The following is an 18510-nucleotide window of genomic DNA, read 5'->3' on the forward strand; positions in this document are numbered from 1 at the left end:
TTCCTTCACTGCGCAGAAGCTTCTTATTCTGATGCAGTCCCAGTAGTTTGTTTTTGTTTCCCTTGCCTTAGGGGAGACGTACCTAAAAATGTTGCTACAGCCAATGTCAGAGAAATTACTGTCATGTTCTTTTTGAGGTTTTTTATGGTTTCAGGTCTCACATTTGGGTCTTCCATCCATTTTGAGTTTATTTTTGTATATGTTATAAGAAAGTGGTCAGTCTCATTATTATGCATGTAGCTGTCCAGTTTTCCAGCACCATTTATTGAAGAGGCTATCCTTTCCCCATTGTATACTTTGGCCTCTAGTCATGGATTAATTGACCATGTAATTGTGGGTTTATTTCGGGGCTTTCTATTCTGTTCCACTGATCTCTATTTTTGTGCAAGTACCACACTGTTTTGATTAGTGAAGCTTTGCAGTACATTGTGAAATGGCATCAGTTTTCGTGGAAATCCATGCATGATCAAATAACTAATGTACAAGAAAAAAATATGGATTTCAGTAATTTATTTTTTTTATTTTTTAGAGGGAAAGAGAGGAGGGAGGGGCAGAGGAAGAGAGAGAATCTTAAGCTGGCTCCACACCCAGCACGGAGCTCGCCACGGGGCTTCATCTCACAGCCCTGAAATCATGACCTGAGCCGAAATCAAGAGTCAGACCCTTAACCTACTGAGCCCCCCAAGCACCCCTATTTTTATTTTCTATGGTTGTTTCTACTGGCAGAATTTGAGTTTAGGGATTATATTACCTATATTGGAATGATTTATTTGGGGGTATAGAATTTATTTTCCCAAACAAGTCTGCACCCACCATATCTTGACTTACTTAATGAGGAATGTTATAATTGTTCTAATGTTTCTTTATAAAAGCACATTGGTTCCTACTTGCCCAAAATTTGTATCACTTGTCCAAAAGTTGTATCATTGAGCAACTTAAGGGTTAATGTAGCTTCCCAGTGTTATTCTATACTTAGTCCTATTTTCCCCCTCTTTTTGAACTTCTAGTTCATTATAATGCTTCTGGGAATACTAACAGTGAGATGTGCCTCGATTGATACTCAGCTTCAGGGCTCTTACAGTGCTTGTCAGCCTCAGCTTTTTTCCTCTGGGGATCTTTCATATCTCTTAGCTCCTTGCAGCCAACTGAAAATCTCTATGCTTCTGTTGCCTGCCAGCTTAATGCAAAACTGAGAGTCAGAGAAGTGGCCCCAGGGAGGAGAAACAGCCTGGGTCCCATGGCATCGGGACTTCAGGTAGTAGGCTGGTTTGTCAATTTGGATTAGAATGGAAGAGAGCTGTTGCCTGGTACATTACTTATTTCTTGCTATAGGAGAGACACAGTTTGTAAAGGGCTTTGAGACTCTCCTGACAGGCAGGAAAATGAAAGATTGAGCACAAATACACGAAGCTATTACTGCAGAATGCCTAGCAGATGTAATGTCAGTTGAGAATGGTAATGCCACATGGAAGGAAACATTCTCTATTAAAGTTCCTATTTTATACCAGTAATTTTCATGCAGAAATATCTATTCAGGCAGTAGGCAGAATACTTTAAAAAATTAACATCTTTGTAAATTTCTAATAAGATTACAGACTCCACATTTTTCTAAAATCACAGTATTTTGCATGTCAATGCAGACTTCTCACAAATTAGTCTTACTTGTTCCTGCCTGTGTTCATATTTGAGGAGTACAAACATTTGTACAGAGTTTAAAATGGGTTTACATGCTTGCTTGTAGAGTTGGAGGCTTTGCTCTCTAAAGCAGTGCTTCCTAAACTTTAATGTACATAGGAGTCACTTGGGGATCCTCTCAAAGTGGAGATTCGATTCAGTAGGTCTGGGGTCTGATAGTCTGCGTTTCTCACAAGATCCCAGGTGATGCCAGTACTGCTGCTTTAGGGACCTTTTTTTTTTTTTTTTTAAAGATTTTATTTATTCATTTGAGACAGAGAGATAGAGAGAGAGAGAGCATGAGCAGGGGAGAGGCAGAGGCAGAGGGAGAGGGAGAAGCAGGCTCCCTGCCGAGCCAGGAGCCAGACATGGGGCTGGATCCCAGGACCCCGGGATCATGACCTGAGCCGAAGGCGGACGCTTAACCATCTGAGCCACCCAGGTGCCCAAGGGACCATTTTTTTTTTTTAAATAACAAGGTTTTAAGGTATTAAGCTTTAAAACAAACAAATTCGCTGGAAATACTTCTTGTTTTCTAAACTCATTAACTAAAATATGCTAATAAAACACTTAAAGCAAAGCCTAGCAAATAAATGCTTTTGTGACTTATCAATCTTGCTAGCAGAAATACTACCTAATAACCTCTTCTGCCTGATACTTTATTAGATTCTGGTCCCGAAAGTCCTAAATTTTTTATTTTCATGTTAACACCTTTAAAACAATACAAGAAGTATTACATTTTTATCCACCAGTGTAACATAGCTATTCTTAAATGAGGGTATTCTGTGTGCGGAAGTGTCTGGAAATCATGGCAGAGTATAGCTGTGGGGGAACCAGAGAGGGTATAACTAGAAGCTCAGCACAGCTCTTAGTGAGGTAGAAGGCTTTCTGTAAGAGGTAGGAAGATCACTTCTGAGGTTTCCTCTAAATCTAACTCTGTAAATAATCACCTAGTGATATGCTCTTCACCATTACATAATTAAAAGCAAGTTTTAATAGACTTTATTCCTATTTGATAACCTTATTATTCTCAAACATGTGAAAAATGTTTGTTGGGGGGCACCTGGGTGGCTCAGTAGACTAGTTAAGTGTCTGACTCTTGATTTCCGCTCAGGTCATGATCTCAGGGTTGTGAGATCGAGCCTTGTGTGTCAGGCTCCATGCTGAGTGTGGGGCTTGCTTAAGATTCCCTCCCTCTCCCTCTACTGCCCACCTCCCCTCCGCCCGACTCATTCTCTCTCTCAAAAAAAGAAAAAAAATGTTTGTTGGCTGTTCTTTCCTCCATTTCTCACCTCCATCACCCTCCCTCTAAATTTTTAGTGTATTAACATCATCTGCTCTTTCATTTACTTAGCACATATTTGAGTACTTACTGTATACAAATGGGTTATTGTAGTAAATGATCTGTGGGATACAAAATTGAATAAGGTGCAGTCTCTCTTCCAAGGTACTCAATATCCTGAAGGAGGTGAGATAGCATAGACAACTTGTGTGAATTAATAATCTGTTAACACCCTCCAGAAAGTGCTCTGTGGGTTCAGAGGAGAGAGAAATGAATCACCGGGGTCTGGGATCATCAGGAGAGTCTTCATAGAAAAGATAGCTTTTGAATTGGGTCTTGAAAGCTAGATAGCCCTTCTAGCCGTTGCAAGCAGGATGGTCCAAGCTGTACCAGCAAAGTATGGATGCAGGAGAGTAAGGAGATGCATTTTAGGAATCGCATGTACTGTAGACTCCTTGCATTCTTGGATTCGTAACTTCAGGATTTGGACTGTTTGTTTGTGAGTGACCCTTGAAATTACTGATTTTATTCCCTTGTGAAGAACTTAGTGTCTCAGTCAGTGAGTGAGGCTAGTAATTGGTTCAGCAGCATTCATATCAGATTCCATCTTTATTCTCTGTTCATTCTCATTCCGTTTTTCCTTTTACTGTATATTATGTGGGAAAACATATACTTCTTAATAGTTTGGGATTTGTGAGGAGCTTTTTGTAATTCCTTTCAGTTGCCAAAGGTCTCCTGCAAATAGGGTGACCATATAATTTATTGCCCGAACTGAGACCCATTTGAAAGGAGTGGTGCTATTAGTAATATTCCACGGCGACAGGCATAAACTGGGTTATTCTCAAGCAAGCCAGAGTATATGGCCCACTAGAATGTATGATTACTCTGTCCTTCAAGTTAGTTGGAGGATAGGATATGGATTGGGAGCAGTAGATATTATTTAGGAAAGCAGGCCTGTGGATGGTCCTAAATGCCAGGGTAAGGATTTAGGCTTTTATACTGTAGACAGAGAAAACCCTTGGAGGTTTTTTTGTTTGGTTGGTTTGGTTTGTGTATTCTTGTGGCATATGATTTGATGTATGCAAAGCAGCATTTGGAAAGATCAGTCTGAGCTCTGTGGGCAGGTTAGATTGAAGGGAAATACTCAATTCAGGGAGTGTCATAGTGGTTCCCACTAAGGGTGTATTTGAATAGCAGCCCCTCAGATGGCCTTAATATACAAGGAAAATTTGTTAATTTATTTGTATAATTATGAACAGAGAAGCTTTAATAAATCACTTCCAGTATGTGTTATTACTGACATTAGTTCATGCTTCTGAAGAAGATCCTGTTGGATTAGTGTCTTGTTCAGTTAATGTTTTCACAAAAGAGGAACAGTACTGGGGCTTAGCAGTGAGTGCCGGAGCATTTTGTATGTGCTAGCATTATAGCATATATGTATGTTAACATTGTAATAATTAGGGGCGCCTGGGTGGCTCAGTCATTAAGCGTCTGCCTTCGGCTCAGGTCATGATCCCAGGGTCCTGGGATCGAGCCCCTCATCGGCTCCCTGCTCGGCGGGGAGCCTGCTTCTCCCTCTCCCACTCCCCCTGCTTGTGTTCCCTCTCTCTCTGTGTCTCTGTCAAATAAATAAAATCTTAAAAAAAACAAAACATTGTAATAATTAAAATTTGACCTGACACTGAGAGTGCTTACTCAAAAAATCTTTACAAAATTTATTTCTAAAATACTGTCTTTTATCATGTAATCTGTATTTCATTGTATCTTGTTTTAACTTGATGTCTATCGGGAAAGAGTGTTAATTTCACGGTAACTCCTATTCCTCTAGTGCACGTTCGCCTTTTTCTATCCCCACCCCCTGAAATAGGTTGGACTTTGGAGAAAGAGTTATTTTCAACCAGGAGAACCAGACAGATCTCCATGGAAGAGGAAGTCAGTCTTTGAAATATTGATTATGTGGTAGTGGAGAAGAGGACACTCCAGGTAGAGGAAACCTTGTATGCAAGGAGAAGAGGAGGGGCGCCTGGGTGGCTCAGTGGGTTAAGTGTCTGACTTGTGATCTCAGCTGGGGTCATGATACCATGGGTTGTGATCTCATGGGTCATGTGATTGAGCCCCACTTGGGGCTCTGCGCTCAGCAGAGAGTATGCTTGAGATTCTCTCTCTTTGCCTCTCCTCCCAGCGTGGGTGCTCTCTTTCAAATAAGTAAATCTTTAAAAAAAAAAGGGGGGGGAAGCAGAAAAATTGTGGGTTGTGCTTTGGGAAATGCAGCTGGCTGCTGGGTGGCTTCGGACATGCTATGGAAATAAGGGCTGGCGCACTGGCATCACTAGCCAGTTAGGTGGTCATGGAGGATACAGGGAAATTGAAAGAAAGGAAAGCTTTAGAGTTCCCAAAGATATCTCAATTTTAAAAAACCTTCTAATGAAAGAAAATATTCTTTACTTGTTGAAGAAGCTCCTATTTAAAGCTAGCCTGTCACCTTCTTTATTTTTTTCAATGAATTAGGGTACAGTATTTGACATTTCACTGATGTGCCTTTTATACAAGATTGCATCACTCGACACATCTCAGACTGAAATGTTTAATATTTGGTACAAAATGCATGTGGTGGAATTCTCTAGTGACTTCTAGGTGATTGGAGATGCTTCTCAGTTTTCTCGGCAAGAAAAAGAGCTAATGAACTGAAGAGAATGAACAACTCCTAAAAAATAAGTTTACATCTGTATATTTACATATGTTGTCTAAATATTCCATCATTAGAGGCTAAAATTCTCCATGTCTGTTAAGATCTTCTATTTAAAATGTCTTTGTAGCTTTTTGTTGTTTCTTTTAAAGAAAATAAATTTAAAAGTTTATTTCAAGTCTTAATTTAAAAAAATGAATGATTACACTCTCTCTCTTCTGGTCTAGAGCTACTTGCCTGGTCTAGAAGCTACTTGTCTTTATTTTACTTAAGCACTAAAGCATTTGACACATAAAGATGTTTTTCTGGGAGAATTTTGTTTAGGCTTAGGGCTGACATGAAAAGAAACAATTTGTCAGACTAGTGGAGCTTGCTAAGAATTTAAATAAACAACCTGTCTTTCCCTTTATACTGCATATTAATAAAAATGTTAATGATAAAACACCTCCTTTACACCCTACAGGGCAGAGAGATGATTGGGTCAGAGACCATTTTCTTGCTTTGGGCCCTCTGCAACACATCTGTTAGCCGAATGTGTCTTACCAGTTGCATGCTTATTAGCACCATGTTTCTAAACTAATAGGTATTTAATGCAGCCAAATTTGATTGTTGTCTCATTTTGGTTATCATCTGGCATGTAAATATTTTGCCATGTAAATATTTCAAAGTAAAAAACAGTTAAATTTAGAATATATTTCTCTGTAAACAACTTTGATGGGTGATAACTACCTCTTCAAAAATGGGCTTCCTTGGATTATACAACTGAAGATGGTTATTTGTATTTGATATTTTTCTCCCCTCTTTATCACCACTATTTGGAGAGCTCCTCAAGGTAGAGCATACCATGCCTTATGCATTTGTGCCCTCAGTACCTAGTAGATGCTCCATAAATGATTGTCAAGTTAAATTTAACGACCTGACTTTGATAATGACCAACTTTGTTGCTTTATGGTAATATTTTTGCATCACCTTCTTGAATTTTTCAACATAATTCACTCTAAAGTCTTATATTAATATAATTGGCTTTGTTAAAAACAAAATAACAGGCCCAAGATGGAGTTACTTATGCTAAGCCCCATGTTACCAAACTAAGACTTACTACAGTTTTGACTCTCCCAGAAATGGAATTTTAAACCAGTCAACCAGGAAATGCCTGGTCTGCACTAGTTTGGTAATATGACTCATAGACCTCTGCCATCCCCAAAAGGAAAGTGACTTTGCAATAACCCACTTTTTTTTTTTTTGCCTAGTAAAACTTCCTTTTTCCTTCTCTCTTCTGCCTTTCATTTTATACAGGTCCTTGGAGCTCCTTTTCTCTCTTAGATTGGATGCCGCCTGATTCAAAGTGATTTTTGCTCAAATGAACTCTTAAAATTTTTAATATGCCTCAGTTTATCTTTCAACAGTTTACGCAGTTCTCAAGAGCTGGTCATACACTGGTGAGGAAGGATGTGTTCATTGAGATATGGATAGTGAGGGAATAATGACTAATGAGGGAATCTCATCTTTCCAGTTAATGTTTCGGGGGTTAAAATAATGAAATTAGTCATATGTCAAATATTTCGAGATTTTTAACTTACCTGGTTTACTTGTAGCAGAGTAGACTTTATTGGTTGCTAGCAGAAACAGTAGTGCACTATTGGCTGCACGAATATGGGAACTTGAAAATAAGACTAGTGCTATTTGGCTTTTTCTAAGAAAATAATAAATTAATAGGAGTATTTCAGATAGCTGGGCTTGCTTACCTGCCAGCATCAACATGGCTCTTTATACCATTCAGAAATTGTATTGTTGGCGAAGTAGACACTTTTTGAGTTGTAACAGTTGTAACTAAAGTGTCTGTGAAATGGGGGGGCACAGGGGTAGTCTTCAGTCCCTCAGGGCCCGACTTAGTTGTCACTCGTAGCCACGGTTCAGTGAATGGATTTCCGTTAACACACAGGGTGTTAAAGGTGGGGCCTAAAAATAAAATTCACTAAGTATTACTTTTGAAACGAAGTGAACTGTTGCTAGTTTAGTTTATCTTTTCCTTGTTTTGCAGATGGCAAGCTAATATTTTCTTTGATAAACTTGAACTTTGGGTTCAATGTTTTGGAAGTAGAAAGTTTGCATTCTCTTTTTAAGATCCTCTCGCTTAACGCATTGTTATTACCAGTATGTGAGATGCGGCAGGAAAGGTTTTTGGTTCACAACTTGAAGTCTTTCTTGAATTCTTCTCTTTATTATTTTGTTTTATCTTAGAAACATGGTAGGATAGAGTCAGCAGACTTAGCTTTGGTTTTGTATTCTTTCCAAATTGATAATAATCCAGTAAATTTTTTCTTGTTGCACCATAAAGTTGTTGAAATATTAATTTAAAAGAATTAATCAATTCTTAATTTCTTAATTGTTTAGAAACAATCACTTTTGTGTATTTGGAAATATAGGGAGTTTTATTTGACCAGTTTCTAGGCTTAGAAATTAGTACTTCTGGGGCATGTGAGTGGCTCAGTGGGTTAAGCATCTGCCTTCAGCTTAGGTCATGATCCCAGGGTCCTGGGATCAAGCCCGCCCATCCCCCTTCCTTGGGCTCCCTGCTCAGAGGGGGGTCTGCTTCTCCTTACCCCTTCCCTCTGCCTGCTGCTCCCCCTGCTTGTGCTCTCTTTCTCTCACTCTTTCCCTGTGTCAAATAAATAAATAAAATCTTAAAAAAAAAAAAAAAGTTCTTCTGTTTTGTTGATCTAGTGAGAGGTTAGAATAATAATAAAGATAATAAAAATTAAAACCAATTGATGGGTGATTTTGTAAATAACAAGTGGAACCAACTTTATTAAAAATTTTCATTTTCTTTTTATTAGACTTTCTGCATTATTTGCCTTTTATGAAAACATTTATTAATTTCACATTTTTAAAATTTCCAGGTAACCTGGGTTTTTACTCCTGTAACAACTGAAATAACAAGTCTTGATACAGAGAATATAGATGACATTTTAAGTAAGTACCTTGATATTTTAAAGTATGCTTCTTTAGAAAGAGCCAGTTTATATACAAAAACAAAGTTAAATCTTAATTATTAGAACAGTTGAGGAGCTGGCATTCTGATTATCTTCATGGCTTCCTGAATTAACAAAGCACTTTTGGTTTTGATTTTTGTAAATTTTAGTAAAATTTCTTAAATTGTGTAAGTCTCTTTTCCTGTGTTACAGATAAACTTTCAGTCTTATTATATTTCTTTGCCTTGTCATAACTACCACTGTTATAAAGTATTTTGCTAGAGCTTACTTAGAGGCCAGCAGTTCCCATTGTGTGATACTAAACGTTCATGATCTTAGGACACAGTCTAGAAATATTTTAACTTTTTTAACTTTTAACTAATTTACCGACTCTGATCTCTTTTATTGTCATTGGTTCAGTTAAGTTAAATAAGTGTTTTACTGAATGCTTTGTTTGCTGACAGTGTGATTGTGGATACAGTTATCTCAGGGGGGAAACATTTCTGTTTTTAAAAGTAGTAGAGGGAAGGTGAAAACATGGTTGATAGAAAATCGTAATTTAGGAGATTTAAGAAAATGTACAATGAATGCATAAACAATTTCTTTCTTCTTTTTTTAAAGCACTCCATTGCATCCACTGATGTAAGCAGAACTAAACCAAAAATAATAAAAGTAAAAGGAGTTATTCATTGAACATCATATACTGTTTTGTGTTCTTGGAATTGGTTTTAAACGGTAAAAAGGCTGTCCCATATTATGGGATCTCTTTAGAGCAGTGGTTCTATAACCTTTAGCATGCATGAGTCACCTGGAGGACTTATTAATATCCGTCCTGCTAGGCCTGGTTCCAAGGTTTTAATAGAAACTGCTAGACCCCACCTGAGAATTTGCATTTCTGTAAGTTTGTCCGTGCTGCTGGTGCTTCTGGTCCAGGGAGTAGAGTTTGTGAACCACTGCTTCAGAGTGAAGAAGCAAGTGGATAAAAAGTGCTTTGAAGGTAAAAAAGGAAGAAGAGAATTGAAACTCACAAATCATTCTCCTTTCATTTTTCAAATTCTAGAATATCTTTGTGTTTTATTTTTGTGAGTACTTGAGTTTAGTTTCTCTGTATGAAGTTTAGGCAAAAGGAACAAATGTATCTTTCTCATGACTTCACATCCTCCTATGCAAATGATACTGTTATTTTTGCAACAAAGAAGAGCTGTTTAATGGATAGGAAACAGAAAATGTGCATCTTATACAACATGATTAGTTGTAGATTACTTGTTGCAACTAGTGAGACATCTGAACTTTAGAAATGGCTTAGTTACCCAGGTCTCTTCTGTGAAATAGAATTTTCTTGCAGAGCCAATTCTCAGTTATTCATGTATATGGGAGATCAAAAAATGGATTATCAAGGGGCACCTGGGTTCCTTAGTCAGTTGAACATCTGGCTCTTGATTTCAGCTCGGGTCATGATCTTCTGGTCATGAGATCAAGCCCTGCTTTGGGGCTCGCTTAAGATTCTTTCTCTCCTGCTCCCTCTACCCCCCATTCCCGCTCACACTCTCTCTTTTAAGGGGGGGAAAAAGGATTATTCAAATCCAGATCATTCCACTTCACTTTTTTTTTAAATTTTATTTTATTATATTATGTTAGTCATCATACCTTACATCATTAGTTTTTGATGTAGTGTTCCATGATTCATTGTTTGCGTGTAACACCCAGTGCTCCATTCAATACGTGCCATTCTTAATACCCATCACCGGGCTAACTCATCCCCCCACCTCCCTCCCCTCTAGAGTTCCACTTCACTTTTAATGAGAGTAGGCTATTTAGTAGTTTTTTTCTTTTTTTCCCTTTTATTTATTTATTTATTAACATATATTTTTTGTTATTTAGAAGTTTTAAATGAGAGTAGGCTATTTAGTATAAAGTTTACTTTCCTGATCTGGATTTGATTCCCCTTTTGTTTTATATTCATTCAATGAAGGTATAAAGATGGAGGATATAGGGAAAAGGATTATATAACTTATAACGCAGGGTATATAACCTGTCCATGACTCTGTGTATGGGTTTCTGAGTTAGAGGTAACTTAATTGTTATTGTGTGTTTTTAGCAGGCCTTTACATAAATAGGAAAAAGATCATGATGAAAACCATCTCTTTGATTATGTCAGTTACGTGGACACAATTAACTTAGATTGTTTGGTTTTGTTTTTCAATTTCAGACAATGCTGATGTTGCTTTAGTAAATTTTTATGCTGACTGGTAAGTAATAATCTTATTTATGTTTTTTGCAGTGGGGGGGTGAAGTTGCATCATTTAGTTTTTTTTCTCTTGCTGCATGTGAATTTTTCTTTGCTAGAAAGGGTGAAGGGGAAGCCTTTTTCTTACGTGAGACACTATTTCGTATACAAAGTCAGTTAAGTTTCAATCACAAAGGAAGCAGCTTAATTTCATGATCGTTTGTATTTTAAGAGAAAAATATATCTGATTCCATTATCCCACATCTTAAAAGCAGCAACAAAAACTCAAATCCATCCTCTCTCCCTGCCAGCGCATCTCTCTTTCTCTCTCTCTGTCTCTTTCTCTCTCTCTCTCTCTCTGTCTCTCTCACACACACACACACACGTACATATTGCAATTCTGTATTTTTCTGACTGAGGAAGTAAACAGTATTTGGAGGTGAGGATGTGGATGTGGCAAGTGTAGGAGGAAATATATTGTTGACACTTTTTAAACATGTATCTTCTACTACTTGTAGGAAGCCTTTACTCCTTCCCCTGTCTGAATCAGATCCTTGTCTTTTGTGTTCATATAGCACTGGATACCACTTTCTTTTTCTTACTACATTATTTTGTCTTTTATATTTGTGCAAACCAACACTGAGGGCAGAGATAATGTCTTACTCAGCATTCCTAGCATCTAAAACCAGGGCATAAACACGTAGTAGATGTTAAAGAATGTGACATGGGGATAGGTAGAAGGGAGCTTGAGTTGGAGATAAGCTTGAAACTCTCACATTAATAATCCTTATTCCTAGACAATCTGTATCTTATTTGACCCTTTAAGGCTTACTACCCACTAATTGCCACCACCTACTTCAGGCCACAGTCCAATTTACCTAGATTCCTGTGAAAGCTCCTAATTTATTTTCTGTGCCTCAAGTCTTATGTGTCTCCATTCTGTTCTCTATAAGCCAGAGTGGTCTACCTAAAGTGCAAACTGAGTAAGGTTACACTTCATCTTAAAACCCTTAAATGGTGTTCCACTAACTTGAGGTCTGAAGTCCCTTACCTTGGCCTAGAAAGTCCCCAGTGACTTCAGACCTGAAGTTACCCTACCTCTACATCTTAATTTCTTGCCTCTCTCCACCCCCACATTCTGTTCCAGTTATACTGAACATCTTTCAGTTTCTGTAATATTTTATACTCTTTCATCACTGGACCTTCAGTCATGATATTTTCTCTGCCTGGATGGGTCACTGTTCTCTCACCCATTTATTTACATACTTAAGTTTTAACCATCTTTCAAGTCTTAGATTAGATGCCACTTCCTCCAGGTCACCTTCCTAGATCAGTATTCCTACCCTATTCCAACCCTTTTTCTGTCTTTCCATAACACCACATACTTAGCTCATCAGAACACTTGTATGATGTAGTTTAATTGGTGGCTACCTACCACAGCCTTAGCTCTATGAAGAGTTACCATATCTATCTTTTTTCAACATTAATCCCCAGGCATTCTGCATAGTACTTGGCAGATAAGTACATAATAGATATTTACTGAATGAATGATGTATAGATATTTAAAGAACTTCAGTAAATGTTGAAGATACACAGAGAAAAATGCCATTTCTAAAGTGTATAACCAAGGTAGCATTTTCCAAGGTAAATTGGCTTTGTCCACATGTAACAGTAGCCACAGAATTGGGTATAAGATTATCTAGTCCGATCCACTTTAAAAATAAAACTCAGGCCCAGAGGAGTAAAGTGTCTTCCGAAGGTTACCTGACAGAGTTGTGGCAGAGTTAAATCTAGAACACGGTTCTCTTGATTGAGGGATTTTGTGTGTTGTAAGAAAGAGAATGTGCCACTGACCTTGTTGCAAAAGCTATTGGAAATGTGGACTAATTGCGGTTATTTGGGAAAGCATATTACCCAAAGAACACCTTGAGTTGTTCATGAGTTAGTACTCTTTCATTCAACTGATAAAACTTAGGTAATTAACCATAAGACATAGATTTATACCTTGTGGCCTCAAAGGCCAGATTCTCAGTTCTGCTTGGAGTTATGAATGTGGCACAGCTTAAGGAGCAATTCTCTAATGGAGCTGCCTAAAAATACTGCTTGCTTCAAAGACTGATGAAACATAGTAGGTACTTAATAATGCTGTTAATGTGCCACGCTCTTTATGTACATTGTTTTTAATGCTCAGAACTACCCTGCAGGTAGGTATTATAATTTCCATTTTAGGTTGAGGAAATTGAGGCTCAGAAAGGTCATACGGCTAGTAAGTGGTGGAACTGGGATTTAAACTCAGGTACGTCTGACTCTGAAGCTTATTTCCCCCCTCCCCCCTACTAGGTCATATTAATAAGTATACTAGTAAGTACCCCCAAATTGTCCCTGCAAAGACTTTTACCCATTTGGTTGATTTGTAAAGGGTGGATTCAAGCACTAGATTGGAGATTGGATTCAGATGACCCTTAAGGCCCTTTTAATAGATCTGTTGCTTTTGTTATGTTTTATAAATGTAACTTTCCGTATGTATGGATACATGTGTATGAAGGTATGGTGATATTGCAGTTGAACTTTTATTTCATCTTTCCCAGGCACCTTCTGGTATTCAAATTGATCCTATTTTAAACATGAACCTTTGCTTAAATGCTTACTGGGCAGCAAACTGCACAATCCAGAAAGAAGGAGCCCCTAATATATGCCTTTACCTTGCCCTTAAGCCAGGAGCCTGTGCACTAATTCTTCACTAGGCCATATCCTGATTCTTCAGGAAACCATTCATCAGTTCCTACCCTATGCATCCCCTGCCCTCCAGCACCCTATTTTCAGCAATCTATAAGAAACTACAAACTTGAGGTGCCTGGGTGGCTTAGTCGGTTAAGCATCCGACTCTTGGTTTCGGTTCAGGTCATGATCTCAGGGTTGTGAGATTGAGCCCCATGTTGGGCTCTGCCCTGGGCACGGAGCCTGTTGAGGATTCTCTCTCTCCCCCTGCTGTTGATGCTCCGTGCTCGCTCTCTCTAAAAACAAAAAGAAAACTATAAACTTGTGGACCTAGCCTTTCCTGTTCCTCCGTCCTATCAATTTAATCATTTAACAGACATATATTGAAATGCTTATTAGAATACATAGTCAAATAAGACACGGTCCCTGATGTCCACAGACCCCACCCACCTATCCCAGATGGGAGAGATTTAAGAATGCTAAAAGAGGAAAGAGCCACTTGAAAGCAAGAGATTGAAGACAGATTGTGTCTCCTTGATATATTCTAGGACATCTCCTTAGGAAGTCAGGTGAGTGGGCTAGAGGAGCTATCTACCAAAAGAAATAAGGAGGAAGGATACAGTTTGCACCCTTTCACGGGCTTTATCAGACTTTTGCTGAATTATACTTAATAGGTATAACCTAATCACCTGCGGATTAAAGAATTCACAGGCTTCATTTAAGTAAGTTCCTTGGTGGAAAAGGACTCTGGAAGCAAGAGTAGCAGTTACAGTTGTGTTTTGTTTTGTTTGTTAACAAATACTCAGTACCTTTTTCATACAAGAATGGCTATTCTAACCCAGCTGGCTATGTGCTGATTCTGATTCTTCTCTTTCTTATCAGGTCCCTTTAATGACCTACAACATATTTGTGAGGTAGTTGGCCTGATTAAGGGGCAGTCAGAATTGGAAGTATCAAGTTTCTGGAATATTGTGGGGTTTGTGCCCCTTTTTAAAAGTAAAAACAGAACAGAAAAGACAAAAGAAACATGAATAGGAAGGCTTGTTTAGGAGTTGCACATTTTTGCTCCTGAACTTAATACATTTAATATGTTCATAGATACGAAAGCCTATTTTAACCAGGGGTAAATTTTGAGGGGAACATTGTATTGTATGCTATATATTCTTTTCATGCAGCTTATTTAGTATACTAACTTGCCTATGAAATTTGATTGACCTAGTCAGGTGAATCAGTCTAGTATTTGCAATAAACTTAACCTCTTGAAGATTTTGTATAGTAGTCTAAAAATATGTTCATTATTTAGAGAAAGCTAATTTCTTTTATAAATGCCCAAGTCTTAGTAGTTGCAAGTCCAAGTGGAGATACATCCTAAGGGCTTATATCAGACTTGTTTCTTGGCCTCTGTGAGAGATCCTTAGCTGTGTGCTTTATAATATTGGTGATTTTCTTAAGGTGCAAAAAACAAAATCTTTTAATTGTACAGTCTGAATTGGAATAGTCTTTGAATTCAAAATTGTCTTCATCTTCAATGAATGGCTTCCAGGTCCATGACTAAATTAACTATGTGATTGTCTCAAAAGCTGTTTATTGTACATATACTACATATCAGTGGATAATAACTGAAATAGGCTTTTATTGCTTCTGCTTTTCAGTTTTAATTGGTATCCTTCTTTGTACATAGGTGTCGTTTCAGCCAAATGTTGCATCCAATTTTTGAGGAAGCTTCTAATGTCATTAAGGAAGAATATCCAAATGAAAATCAAGTAGTGTTTGCCAGAGTTGATTGTGATCAGCACTGTAAGTACCTCAATAGGCAGTCTGGAAGAAATTGTCCCATCCCCACCACACACACACACACACACACACACACACACACACACACACCCCACACTCTCTCTTTCTTTTCTTTTTTAATGCTAAAAAAATGTACTGCTTTAGATGGAAGTTCTAGTGACTTTGGTTAAATGTTAATATTTAATCTTTATGTACTTATAATACTACTTTGCATTTTGCCTGCGAAGTAATTTTTTTCATTAAAATATAGTAGAATCAGCATATGGGTAGTAAATCATAACTAGCAATGTTTTCTGCCAAAGCAAATACCAAAATCAGTAAATAAAATTGAAATAAAATTTTAGGAAAAAATGGATTTGTTAGTTTTAGAATCCTACAAAAATACCATTTGTAGTCATTGCAGATAAAACTATCTCAGATTTTCGTGTTTCTGTTATTTAAAAGATTCCACTAAAATGGGCTTAGACTGTCTTTGAGGTGTAATTAGCTGTAGTTACAGATTACAGTTATTGAGAGTGTTGAGAAACTTAGGGTAGACTCACTTACAGTCCAGCGTCTTGGATTTCACTGGTCCCAGCAGAGCTTGGTTTTCCGTGTGCGTGACAAATCTCGCTAACTTGGGTTAGTGCGCGTGCAGTGGTGTTTCCTCCCGGGTGCGTCCATCACACATGAACTCTCCTCTCTCGTGGTCCCAGACTCGCTGTGTTTTGTAGCTCTGGTTCATTGTGTGTTAGTTGTCTCACTCATTGCAGTGTCAGTTCTTCAAAGGCAGGAACTTTCTTCTTTTTGTTTTTTTAATTCTCCCTTGTGTATTCTCTTTAAATATTTTATCCCTTCTGTGTAATTCTTCACTTTTTAAAAGTGACATTATGAAATCCTTATTGATGATTTATTCACATTTTCCACTCTCTTTAGAGATTGTAAGACAGAGTGGCCCCTGGGTCACTCCTTAGATGCCATTTGGAATGTAGAGGTTTTGAACTGGAAGGACCTTAAGAATCCTGTGGTCTGGGGAGAAATGTCTATTAGGCAGGTGGTTCTTTGGTAGGATTTGTTTCTTTTTAAAAAGAGATTTATTGAGATATAATTAAGATAAACTGCACAAGTTTAAATTATACAATTCAATGTTTGACACATGTATACACCTGTGAAGCCATCACCACAATCAAGATACCAGCTTATCTGTCATTCCCCAAATTGTTCTTGTTCCCCTTTGCGGTCCCTTTCTTCCTGCATCAATCTCAGGGGACCGTGGAACTGCTTTTTGTTATTAGAGATTAGTTTGTATTTTCTAGGATTTTATGTAAGTGGCATCATATACTGTGTTGTGTGTGTGTGTATGTATGTGTGTGTGTGGTGGTGCTTTTTCACTCAGCCTGGTTATTTTGAGATGGTTGCATGTATCGTTCATTTTTAGTACTGAGTGGCATTCTGTTGTATGGCTCTACACCACAGTTAGTTTATACACTTAGTGACAGTTGGATTGTTTCCAGTTTGGGGCTATTACAAATGAAGCTGCTATATACATTTAGGTACAACTCTTTGTGCATATACTTTCATATTTTCTGGGCACAAACTTAGCTGTGAAATACCTGGGTCATAGGTCAGTTTATGTTTAACTTTTTAATAAACTGCCAAACTGCTTTCCAAAGTATTTGTACTGTTTTACATATCTACTAGCAGAGTAGACGCATTCCAGTTGTTCCATATTCTTGCCAACACTTGGTATGGTCAGTCTATTTAATTTAACATGGCTGTTAAATTATGAACGGATATAATAATTTCTTACTGGGTTTTGAGAGCCCTTTATATATTATGAATGTAAGTTCTTTTTCAGATGCATAATTTGTAAATATTTTCTCTCATTCCAGTGTCTTAAGAGTGTCTTTCGTTTTAATTGTGGTAAAATCCACAGAACATAAAATTTGCCATTTTTACCATTTTTAATTATACAGTTTCATAGATTTAAGTATATTCACATTGCCGTACAACCAGTCTCCAGAACTTCATCTTATAAAACTGAAACACTACACTTACTAAACAATTCCCCATTTCCTCCTTCCCCCAGCCCCTAGCAACCACCATTTTACTTTTTATTTCTATGAATTTGACAACTCTAGATAAATCTCACATAAGTGGAATCGTACAGTATTTGTTTTTGTGTCTGGCTTATTTCACTTACCATAATGTTAATGTCTTCAAGGTTCATCCATGTTGTAGCATGTGTCAGAATTTCCTTCCACTTTAAGGCTGAATAGTATTCCATTGTATGTGTAACACCATATTTTGTATACCCATTCATCTATTGATGGACACTTGGGTTACTTCCACCTCTTAGCCATTATAAATAACACTACAAAATATCTCTTCAAGGCTTTGCTTTCAGTTCTTTTGGATATAAACCCAGAAGGAGAGTTGCTGAATCATATGGTACTTAAATTTTTTAATTTTTGGGAAACCGCCATACTGTTTCCCCAGTAGCTATATCTCAATTTTGCATTCCCACCAGCCATGGACAAGGGTTCCAGTTTGCTCCACATCCTTGCCGACACCTGTTACTTTTCTGTTTTTGTGATCATAGCTATCCTAAAGGGTATGAAGTGCTACTTCATCCTGGTTTTGATTTGCATTTCCCTGTTTAGTAACGTTGAGCCTCTTTTCCTATGCATGTTGGCCATCTGTGTATCTTCTTTAGAGAAATCTGTTTAAGGCCTTTCCCTGTTTTTAATCAGGTGATTTGTGTCATTAAGTCATAGCAGTTCTTCATGTATTCTGGATATTAACCACTTATCAGATAAATGATTTGCAGTTATTCTCCCATTCTGTAGGTTGCCTTTTCACTCTGTTGATTATGTCCTTTGCACAGAAGTTTTAAATTTTGATGTCCAGTTTATCTGTTTTTACATTAGTCGCCTGTGCTTTTGGGGTGCTAGCCAGGAAATCATTGCAGATCCAATGTTCTGGAACTCTTCTGCATTTTCTTCTTAGAGCATTACAGTGTAGGTTGTATGTTTAGTTTTTTATCTATTTTGAGTTAATTTTTGTGTAGAGTGCAACATAAGGATCCAATTTCATTCTTTTGCATGTGGACATCCAGTTTTCCTAACACCATATGTTGAGGACACTGTCCTCTTACCGTTGAATGATCTTGGTACCC

At 37.6% G+C, this 18510-nt stretch overlaps 1 protein-coding gene across 1 annotated transcript in view; it reads left to right on the forward strand.

Moving 5' to 3' along the window:
• ERP44 (endoplasmic reticulum protein 44) overlaps window positions 1–18510 on the forward strand; it is a 93600-nt gene that overhangs the window by 27038 nt on the left and 48052 nt on the right. Inside the window, exons 2-4 of the mRNA XM_035016210.1 lie at window positions 8543–8615; window positions 10824–10863; window positions 15241–15356. Coding sequence (XP_034872101.1) covers window positions 8543–8615; window positions 10824–10863; window positions 15241–15356 — 229 coding nt within the window. The remainder of the gene's footprint in view (window positions 1–8542; window positions 8616–10823; window positions 10864–15240; window positions 15357–18510) is intronic.

Source organism: Mirounga leonina, unplaced genomic scaffold, assembly GCF_011800145.1.
Source record: "Mirounga leonina isolate KUSES-001 unplaced genomic scaffold, KU_Mleo_1.0 Mir_170, whole genome shotgun sequence".
NCBI lineage: Eukaryota > Metazoa > Chordata > Mammalia > Carnivora > Phocidae > Mirounga > Mirounga leonina.